We start from the raw sequence: 11,659 nt of genomic DNA on the forward strand, positions 1-11,659 counted from the left end.
AGGAGATCAAGTTGAAATATTTCAGTTTGACCAGTGACTAGAATATGCTTTGCAAACAGCAGCCACTTAACAAATGTTTATTGAATTTCTACAAGACAGCAAGTTCCCATGAGAAATGTTCCATTTGGGCACTCTTCCCACATCACCTAAGAGAAGACTGCCTGTACTCTAGGTGCTTTGTAGGCAAGTTTCAACACTGTTTAAAATGGTGACCTCAGTGTAATCCTTTCTGAGAAGTTAATGGCCTGACTGCCACAAGGACGAAAAACATAGGAACTGTATCTTCTGGTCTCAGGACAGACAGATAATTGATCTGAAGAAGCTGGCCAAATCTAACACGGGCTGTTGATCTAGGAAATTTGTATTTCAGAATTGTCAAATGTTTGGTGTCAAAAAGTACTTTACTAATCTGTCCTTGGGATCTTTGGCTGGCAGTTACTCACTGGCTAGTGACTTTGCATAAAGCATACTTTGAAGGATTAGTGTCCCTTTAGTGCCACATCATCAGGACCCCTGCCACAGAATGAGGTATAAAGGCAGCAGACCAGAGAGCCAGAGAATTCATCAGAATCCTCACACATTCAGGTGCTGCTGAAGCATCAAAGTGGAACCCTTCAGAAGATGAAGATTCTAATGCTGTCCGTGGGGCTGGCCCTGATCTGTGGCCTTCAGGCTCTCAGTGACAATATGGAAGACCCCCAAATGGTAAGTGAGCAACAATGGGAACAGGTTGATAGAGTTGTCTGGAAAAGGTGTGAGGATCACTAGTAGAGAAAACAGAACTTCTTTGTGGAGAACAAAGCAAAAGCAGAACTGACAGCTGAAAAGAAAAGTATGTATGTTGGTGTTCTCACTCAAAACTGTCCTTCCCAGTAGTTCTGTTGTCTACTGCCACTTAAAGTCAGCAGAAACTATAAAATTACAGATGAGTGTGAGCAAATGCCCTATTTCTTGTATGTATCTAGAATAAAAAAAAAACAGCCCCAAACTCTCATCCATCACAGCATAAACCCATAGAACAAATTCTGCATCTTACAAATGAAGGGTTGCACTGGGTGATTTGTAAGAGTTTTATCGCTTCATGTTGCTGAAATCCTGAGATACCATTGCTTCAAAAAAACAAAAAAAAATCGTTGTAATTGAAATCTATAATCTTTGCTTCTCATGGCAACAGTAAATGAGATGATGAATTTCCCCAAGTGTCCTTTTCTGCACTCTGCCATTTAAACCAACTTTGCCATCAGGATTCAGATGGTGGCTTTTTGTTCCGTACCTGTACTGGGATTAGGTGCCACATGAATTCTGTGGTAGATTGTTATCTCATATTCAGGTAGAATAGAGGAGAAGAGAATCCTTCAGGACCATGAGTGATTAGAGTCACAGAATGAACACAAGTCTTCCATAAGTAATAAAGAAGAATTACTTTTAGGATGCTGTCCAAGTACTTGAAATTACCAGCCATATCTAAGTCCAAGCTCCATAGTAAGAGGAAGGGAAAATAATGTTATCAGTAGAATAATGTCATGAACCACACACAGCTAATATAATTAGACCCATTAGACAAATGAGCAAACTAGGACACTGAAAGTTTAATAACTTGCTAAAAGTCACAGAGTGAGTTAGTATCATAGCCAGACCAGAACTCAAATTTCCTAACTCCTAGTCTCATGAGCTTCTTCCTATACTATGAAGATAATGTGTGTACCAGGTAGGATTGGGGTAAAGATATACTTCACCTCTGAGGCCTCAGTTTCCTCACTTGTGAAATGAGGGTCTTTCCTGGCTTAAAAGACTATGGGCCTATGTGACCGGAGGGTGTCTTTTTTCATTCTCATTCAAACTCTTTCCACAGTTCACTGAGAGTGGTTCACTGTTGCATTGGCCTCAAATGTGTCATCTAAGATTGAGGAAGGAGGTGGTTTGCAGTTGTTTGTCAAAAGTCTCGGGGAACGTGATGGTGTTCTTATTGGAGACTTCTTCAAAAGGTAAGTGCTACCTGTGTTAGTTGGTGAATTTACAAGTGGGAACAAAGACCTGGGGAATAGTTTTGGGATCCTTTAACCCACAAAGGCTGATCCAGGAGTCAATTAGTGAAGTTCTCAGGATGTGGTTGGTTGTATGAACATTAAGGGCAAATATTTAAGGAAACAAAAATAATGGCTACACACACACCTGAAGCTTGTGTGCAGTGGTGTGGGGCAGTGTTGCTTAAAAGTATTTTTATGTGGAGTTTGGATCTTTTGAGTCACTCCCTGGGGAACGACCATTTCCTTTCTGTTCCAAACCTCCCTGAGTCACCAGTCTTCCTTTTTGCAGTAGAGACGGGATAACTGAGGTCTATTCTGCTAAGACAATAGAAAGCAGAGTGAGAGAGAGGGAAGAAAGGTTAGTAAATGAACTCACACATTTGCAGTACCTTATTTATCCGTTTTCAATTGATGGGCATCAACTTGCTTACTATTCTTTCCTACTCCAAAAGTACTATCAATATTTGTCTTAATAAAGGGACCTTTCTTTGGCTAATTGGCCTCCTTGAGATATGTGGTCTGGAAACTGATGGTGCGACATGGGAGGACACTGGAACCAGGAGTGATCAACATTGGTGTACCCATATCAGAGAAGGTGCTGTGCTCTATAGCCCAAAGAATTGAAATAGCTCAAAAGAAACACAAGATGTACAAATTCACAAAATGTACCCCAAATATTCACATAGATTATTTGTTCTCCAATCTGTGGTGGAGCTTTTCAAGTTTTTATTAGTCTAATTAGCCACCGTTGGCCACATTGAAACTTGACTCTAGCATTGTGATATCATTTGTTCCTGGTCAAGAATGAAGGACAACAAACCAACCAACCAGGCCTCCTTGAAATACATGGTTAGCCTTGGGATTTCTGGGTCAAAGGGTGTGGATAGTTTAGTCCTTTTCTTAACATAATTTCAAATGGGTTTCCAAACCAATTGGACCAGTTTGCATCTCCAACAATAATGCATTTGTTCTATCTTTGTCCATCTACTATAATACTATTCCTTTTTTTTTGTCATCTACATCCATTTGATGGGTAAGAGGTGAATCTTTTTAAATTTGCTTTTCTCATATTATTAGCGGTTTGGAACATTCTTTCCTCAGATTGTTAACAGTTTGTAATTTTTCTGATAAATTTTGTTATTTACATTCCGGGGAGAGAGCACTGGGCCTGGAATCAGGAAGACCTGAGTGCAAATTTGGCCTCAGACACTTACTAGCTGTGTGATCCTAAGTCAAGTCATTTCACCTCTGTTTGCTTCAGTTTCTTTATCTGTAAAATGGGAATAATAATAGCACCTCCTTCTCATGGTTGTTATGGTAATCAAATGAGGTAATACTTGTAAAGTGTTCACCAAAATACTTGGTGAATAATAAGCACTTTATAAATTTATTATTATATCTTTCAACCATTTTACTATTGGGAAAAGGCTTTGGGTCTTATATGTTACTATTAGTCTCCTATACATTTTGAGTATCTTAAACTTAGATTTATTTGATTCAAAGGTCTTTTTTCCTTCCAAGCTGACTGCTTCCCTTCTCAACTTAGTTATTCTATTTTGTTCAAACAAAGGCTTTTTAGTTTCCTTTAGTAGAAGATGCCCTCCTAGATATATTCATGAAAGGTGCTTATTATGACTTTCTACTTGTTTTTATGACCATTAATTTTCAACTATATATACCTTTGAGGTAAGGTATAAATTTACAGTATACCATTGTCTTATATCAAATTTCTGCCAGATTACCTTTTCCTCCCAGAAATTCTTATCAAATACAAAGTTCTTTTCTAGGTAATTTATACTTTTAGGCATAGCAAGCTGTGATTCTTCCTTATCCTGTTACATTTCCTAATCTAGTTTTCCATCTGATTTTAAATTGGGTATGAAATAGTTTAGACTATTTCAGTTCTATTGATTAAATTGGGACAATTTTTGTTTGTTCTTCTCCTAATATGTTGTGAGCATAAAATACAATAAAAAGTTCATTTTTCTATATGGTTCTTTCAGTTTAAAGAAGTTATAGGTTTTATCCACAATGAGCTTATGAGGAAAAGCAGAACATTAATATATCTATTTGGAGATAAGAACTCTAACCCTCTGAAAGGTGAAAAGACTTGCTTGACGAAGGTCATACAGTTAATATGGGAAAGAATCAGGATTTGAACCCAGATCCAACTTCAGTTGATTTAGGGACAGCCCAATAATTATCCCAAAGTATTTTTATGCAGAACTACTAAAGAGAGAGCTCTTCTCTCTAGTCGAGTATTTTCCTTAATTGATTATCACCACCATTATTCACCATAGCAGAGATTCCAGATTGTCAAATAATTCAAATTTAATTAAAAATATTCAACAATTTTAAATAGTGAACTCAATTTATTCCTTTCTAAGAAGTAAGAAGTCACCTTAGTTTTGGCATTATTTGTAACATTATTGTAAGAAAAGAAAAGTATACATTTTTGCAGAAAATGTTAAAATCAATGAATCAAGGTATTTCTTAGTAAAATTTCCTTTGCCAAAATGAGTTGTTCTTGTAATCCTAATATTCGTTTCCAGGGAAAATGGTAAATGCATTCAATTTTCTTTGACTACTTACAAAGGAGAAGATGATGAAATGCATGTGTTCTGTAAGTATAAATGAACATCTCAGTATTTTCCAATATTATTCTGAAATGCATTAATGGACTCAGGGACTAACAGAGAAGTGGATAATGGTCAGAAACTATATTAAAACATGCCTTTGTGCAGATGTCCCTTTACTACCCTGTGTTACTTCCATCATGACTGCACTGTGCAAAGCCTAGATCAGATGCTTTGATCTTCTCTTCCCCCTTACAGAGCTCTAGAGGTCTGGTTAACCGTTATGTGATTGACATAGAAACTAACTCACTGTGTAGCCTTGCAGAAGTCTTTTGCCCTCCCTTGGCCTCAGTTCCTCATCTATAAAGTAACGTGGTTGGACTAGATGGTTTCCCAAGTTCCTTCCATTTCTAACATTTTGTGGCTCTAGAGGCAGATAAGAGGAATGTTGAAAAAATAAAAGATCTAAAAAGTATAGGTCTGTCAAAAAATTGCAGTTTGTTTGGAATGGCAGAGCTTATGATGGAATTGAGGTTTCCAGAAAACCTAGGAAAGGCTTATACATGAAGTTTAACTAGTAATAAGTTTTAAGTCTTTGCCTTTGTTCCTGTAGTTGCAAAATTCTGACTTAACCTTTCGATGGCTTCACAGATGATGGAGATAATAATTTCTCTGTTCAAAGTACGGACTCTCAACATGTGATATTTATTACGTATAATACCAAAGGTGAAGAGGTGACTGTTTGGGGAGAACTCTATGGTATGTATCCTATAATCCTGCACTAATACACTTCCTATTCTCTTTTTTATGAAAAGGGTAATACAGGAAAATAAATTGTAGCATTGTAGCATTGGTGGGACCCAAACTATGTTTGACTACAATTTACCATGCCTGAGATCAGGGGGGAAATAAAAGCTTCTCAGTACAGCAAACTGTCCATGTTGAGCTTCCTTCAGTAATCTCCAAAGGCAGCTCTGAGCCTACAGTAGAATATAGGCTTTGTAAGACCCAGTTCCATTTGTTTTTGTCTTTATATCAATACCTACAATAATATTTAGCACAAAGAAATGGTGTGAGAGAGAAAGTGAGAGAGAGAGATAGACAGAGAGACAGAGAGATAATGCAGAGAGACAGAGAACATAGAGTCAGAGAGATCCCACATGTAAATCTTTCTCTCTCTCTCTGCTCTGAAAAATGATAAATATGAATTAATTATTCTCTGTTGTTCACCCAAGCATCTAAGTAATAAACAAAATGTTAGGAATGGAGGCCACTGGCTTAATGTTGAACCATTTAATCTCTCTCTCTCTCTTTTCCTGGCTGCTCCATTTCCTGGACTGTATTCACTGAATGATGAATATAGGATGGTAATACAATGGTTAATCACATTTATCCTCAAATAGTATTTTAAAGTCATATAATCAAAAAGGTAAACTCTCCTAAGAGATAGAAATAAACTTTGGGAAGGATACAGTCCTCCTTGGATTGCTGCTGCAGCAGCTGTTTGTCCATGATTCTGGAAGAGAACCATGATATCAGTCAGGGGATGACATGACATGCAAGTGAATTGGATTTACGTAACAGAGGGCTGTGCAAACTCACCAGCCTCACTTTCTCCTAGGATCGATCTGCATCCAATGGCCAGATATGGATGAGAAAAACTGGAGATGGCCTTGGCTTTTGCAGACTAAGATCTTTAACAGATCTCCTTTTGATTGAGGCAACATCCAGTGATTAAAGCTAATTAGACTAATTATTAAGGCTAATAAGAAATGGGGCAAAGAAACGCCTTTAAAAAAAACCCCTGGGAGGGCAAGACATTCAGTATTTCTGCCCAAAACATTCATTCTGAACCAATCAGGGCATAAACAGTGACCAAGTTGGGCTTGGTCTGGGACCTATTGTTGGCCAATCAGTGACAGCCTCAGTGATTTGGGGTAAAGGTTAGTCATGAAGAGAAAAAAGATAAACAAAAAGTTTCAGAAGTTAAATTTTACATTCACTTTGGGCAGAGCACCAGCAGGTAAGGGTTTGATACCCTGTGTGTCTCTCTTTGGGAGACATGGAAGAAATGTTGAGAAGGAAGATAATAATCACCAGTCCAAATCTGAGGAATTCTAGTGGTTTCTGCAATGCAACCCTGCCCATGTTTCTCTTCATTGTTGTATCACATGACCCTGACATCCCAGATTTGCTCCTCATACCTGCCCATCTCTCATTCTCTGAGATGTTGGTTGGTAGCCCCAGCTGGATTGTCTTACATTCTCATCTCCACCCCTCAAATTCTCTAGTTCCTTTCTCCCCATAAACAATTTATGTCTTATTTATCTTTCTTATTTCTCATGTAACAGATATTTGGACCTTGTAACCCCAGGGGTCACACCTGCTTGTACTATTTGTGAAGGTATTTCTTTCCAGTGGATTCTAAACTCCTTGAGAGAAATGGCTAGTCCTCCTTTGTCTTTGCATCACTAATGCCTCACACAGTACTTGGCACTTAGTAGGTGCTTAATAAATGCTTGTTGATTGATATACTGATGACAGGGAATTCTCTTTCCTTCTTTATTAAGAGGTGCAACATATCCTGGGGCATATGATAGTTCGAGTTCCTAAAGTTATCGGCTTAGTCACCCAGATCAAAGGCCCCTTCCCCTGTACCCTGCACCCCACATTCATCTAGCTGCCTTCTTTTCTCTGTATTGCTGAAAGTGATCAGTGAGGGAGACTCAGCAGCTATTCTCACTTTCACCCTAACTACAGGCCGGACTCCAGATCTTTCTGATGAAATAAAGAAGAAATTTGAGGAAATATGTGAAAATTTTGGAATTAGGAAGGATCAAATTAGAGACTTGTCCAATGATGGTAAGTTCTGCTCATCTCTGTTTTGTATTCCTCCTTTTCTTGGGTAGAACTGGGGTTTGGGGGGGGGAGAATGGGAGGAAAGAATTCTATAGAATGGAAAGACCCCCTGTTGACTGCCTTTACTGTCACCCAGACAATCTCATTGAGTGTTCCCCTGGGATAGTGACATAAAGTTCTGAGAAAGATTCATGTCTGAGAATCATTGGTATCCTGCTTTGTCTCCACAGATCGCTGTGAGCAGCTTAGGTAAGCAACTTCATCCTGGCATGGAGGTTTGTTATCTTTGACAATGGGATTATTGCCTAAGAGTTACATTTCTTTAGAGAACTAGAGAAGTTTGCTTTGGTTTCCAACTGCATAAAGTGGGATAGATAGAGACCTAACTGGATTTTGGATGCAGTTGGAGTCTTCAGCAGTGCTTGACTTTTCCTTGGTCATCTTGACATTTTCTGGTAAAGCATGTGCTTAAGGTGGGGGACTTAAAGTGATTCACACTCTCCTTTTCCTAAGGGCTATTTTAATTCTGTCCCTTCCATTTTTTTTTCTATCTTCCAAAAGTTGATGTATATGAGATTAATATGAGGATGTGGAATGGTCAGAGGGATAGGGCTTGGAGGGAAGACATGGAAAGGGATCAAACCAAAGAACTGGGATAAGGATGTGGAGGGGTTTCAGTAGTATGAATGGGTGAGCATACAAATAGGATTTTGGCATGGTGACTGGAGTGATAATCTAGATTTGTAATCTATTCAATCCAATCCATTAAATGTATTCATATGATTCAAGAAGGATTTTTGTGCTTCTCAAGAGCCTAAAGTTATCTGTCTCTGTTTCCTAGCCAGAGGGTTATGGGAATAAGGACTTTTATCTGGTTGCTTTTTCATTTTTATCAAATACTATCCTCAGTGGGCTCCCCACTTACCTCAGACAATATTACTGAATCTCCTGAAGTCTATGCTTCCCTAGCTACCTTCTTATGGGTCAAAATTCCCTCTAGGATGTGAATTTTTCATCTTTGTTCCAAGCTCTACCTCTTATTTCCAATTCCTAGGTCATGTTATGATATTATATGACCAGCATTCTTTCACTGTCTCACAGGACTTCCTAGATGAAACATTCCTGTATTTCTGGGAACCTGTCCTGCTTCCTCCCAGGAATCGTTAATATGGATGGTGAAAATTTCTACTGGCTTTCTCTTCTCTCCTCCAAACTTAAGGTGGATGCTATTCCCCTCCCCACTCTCCCTGCTTAGAACCTTTGCCTGCAAATGCTTAATAAATGATTAATCCAGTACACTGTGTCTGAAGTATTTTGGGTAATCAAGGAGACGTTGGCAGCGATTGCAGAGCAATAGCAGAAGGAGGTATTGTCAGGTACATGGGAACTCACCAGGCCACCTAAACTGACAGAATTTTATCTGGACATGCTATTAATACCATTTGTTTTTGACATGATAGTTATTAATGTTTACACAGCACCCATTTATCCTGTCAGTCTTTCCTTATAACTTAGTACCCCTTCTAGGCTACTATCTCTCTCCCTGCCCCCACCCATCACCACCTTGGTACTTACAGACTTCAGGTTTAATGCTCAAGGAGGTGATTACTCTCAAAGGGGCTAAAAGTTATTCTGTGGAACTATTCACCCAATGATGTCCTTACCCTCAATATTTAACCACTAGACACAATTAACACAAAATGAAGGCATATATTAAGTTGCCCAGAGTAAGAACACCTAGAGAAATACAGTAAGAAAATCTAGCAGCATGATGAAGCAATTCTTCTTCATTTTTCTTTCTATCTTTAGGAGGCTAATGGTTGGTTATTCTACATGGAAGCTGTCTTACACCCAGTCTTCTTCTTTCTTGAAGTTTTTGAGCCCAGTCCTGATAATTTGTCTCAAACGGTCCTCTTCACAGTTTGAAACCTCCTTTTTCTATTGTCATGGTGGTCATACACATCTTGAGACTGACCAGCCTCATCCTTCTTGAATTGGGGACTGTGAAAGCCTCTGTCATTCCTGCCTTCTATCAAAACTTCTAGGAGAAAACTAACCATCAGTTAATAGTGACCTTTCCCTCAGACACGGAAACCTCTTCCTATTCAGCCAGATCTACACTGCACCATCTTCGCCTTCCCCACAGAATTACACTCCCTTTTTTGTCACATGGATGATTAGGAATAGTGGTTTTTTACCTGTTATAGTTTATGTGTGTTGGAGAGAGGAGCGAGGTCAGTCTGAGATATGGTAACGAAAGGACTAAGTGGACGACACAACAGCCAGAGCTTGAACTATGAATCAGTTAGATTATTTGTAGTGATTGTCCTTGGCACACAGGAAGAGGATAGAGACTGGGTAATTAGGATCAATGAAGAAAGCACAATTGGACTCTCTGAAGTTATCACCAAATGGTTCATAGTTTGGGGTATTGGCATCTACCCTATCTTGATGAGGGTTTAAATACATTAGATTTGGGTTGTTTTCTCTTGTAGTTATGGTGGTAGAGACCATGAGTGAGGGTACTCAAAGCTCTTTGAGGGCAGATATTGGTTTCATTTTTATTTTTCTATCCCTTGTGCTTGGCATATAGTACTTAAAAAGTGATCTTTTACCCATTCATTAAAAATCAAGTCTCCTCCTTATTAATTAGGTCCTAGTCCTTTTGGAGGGGACACTCAGGGTTGGCATTGTCTAAGAAATCTCTTTTATCTGCAAAGAAGTCTAAATTCTCGTATCACATGGTCTAGAACCATGGAAATCAGTGAGTCACAAAATCTGAGAGTTAGAGGGGACTTTGGTGGCCATAATGTCTAATCTATACGTGAAATTAATCCCCACTAAAATATGCTTGAAAATTAGCCACCCAAGCTTTATTTCATGACCTCCTAGGAAGGGGGATCCACCATTTCTTGAGGCAGCTCATTTACTTTTGGATGCCTGTAAGTGTTAGCAAGCATTTCCAGACATCAAGCCTAAATTTTCCTCTTTGTGACATCTACTTTTTGTTCCTGGTTCTTACCTCCATGACCAAATGGAGTAAGTATAATCCCTTCCCCATATGAGAACCCTTCAAATACTTAAATACAACTATTATTTCTCCCCGAATCTTTTCTTCTCCAGGCTATGCATCATCATTACCTCCCAATGATACTCATATGTCACTGACCCAAGTCTTTTGACAATCCTAGTTGTCCTCCTCTATACATTCTCCAGGTTATCTCTTACTTACACTATAGTATCTCAAGCTGAACACAGTACACCAGATGAGGTTAATTATGGCGGAGTTCAATGGGAATATGACATCCCTGTTCCTAAAAAACTTACCTCTCTTAATGTAGATCAAAATTGCATTTGGTTTTTCATCTGCTACAACTTGGGGCTGACTCTTATTGAGCTTGTAGCCCATTTAAACAACCAGATCTTTTTCAGATCACCTGTTGTACATCTCTACATCTTCATCTTATACTTTTGAAGTTGACTTTTATACCCAAGTGTAGGGCTGTGGATTTATCCTTAGAATTTTGGAAACTGGTTGTCATTCATTGCATTAATTCTCCCTCTTAGCTTTGGGTCATCTACAAATTTGATGAGCGTACCATCAATACCTCTCTCGTGGTCATTGAGGAAAATGTTGGATAATACAGAACCAAACACAGACCACTGGAGTCTTCCACTGGAAACCTCCTGCCATGTTGCCATTAAACCCTTAAAACCTTCTCTTTGAATCCAGCCATCTGTTTGTGAATTGCTCTGATTCTGTTATTGCCCTTCTTCTCCACAAGAATAACGTGACATCCTTTTGATGGGGAATGATTCACCCTAAATGGCCCTGCATATTCCCACAAATTTCAGGAATCTAGGCTCTGAACCTAGATGCCAGAATTCACCTGGGACCCCCAGTCCATCCCAGTTAATAATCCTTTTAACTGCCCTTTCACTGTGGCTCTCCGGCCACTTAACTCCTCCCATTGTCTGCCCCTGACCACTCCAGGCTACCTGCCACTCCTTAATTCCATTCACGTCTTCCCAAAGCTTTTCTGTATAAAGTATCAATCTTACCCTCCTTAAATTGCTCAGATTCTTAAAATCTGGCCTGCTTCTACTGATATCAACAAACCCACTACTTGGCCTGACAAAAGACTTAGGTGGTGGGTTCTCTGAAGCCAGACCACCTACTCTGCACCCTTGGCTCTT

The 11,659-nt window shown here is 39.0% G+C and overlaps 1 protein-coding gene across 1 annotated transcript; it reads left to right on the forward strand.

Annotated features, from left to right (window-relative positions):
- The first annotated feature begins 539 nt into the window (after positions 1–539).
- LOC118842298 (trichosurin-like) lies at positions 540–11,182 on the forward strand. Its single transcript, XM_036749874.1, has 8 exons — positions 540–767; positions 874–931; positions 1,864–1,985; positions 4,580–4,650; positions 5,255–5,362; positions 7,364–7,465; positions 7,693–7,711; positions 8,564–11,182. The coding sequence occupies exons 1-8, from the start codon at positions 622–624 to the stop codon at positions 8,571–8,573; spliced, it is 636 nt and encodes a 211-aa protein (XP_036605769.1). The 5' UTR covers positions 540–621; the 3' UTR covers positions 8,574–11,182.
- Positions 11,183–11,659: the final 477 nt, after the last annotated feature.

This window comes from Trichosurus vulpecula, chromosome 3 (genome assembly GCF_011100635.1).
Source record: "Trichosurus vulpecula isolate mTriVul1 chromosome 3, mTriVul1.pri, whole genome shotgun sequence".
Taxonomy (NCBI): domain Eukaryota; kingdom Metazoa; phylum Chordata; class Mammalia; order Diprotodontia; family Phalangeridae; genus Trichosurus; species Trichosurus vulpecula.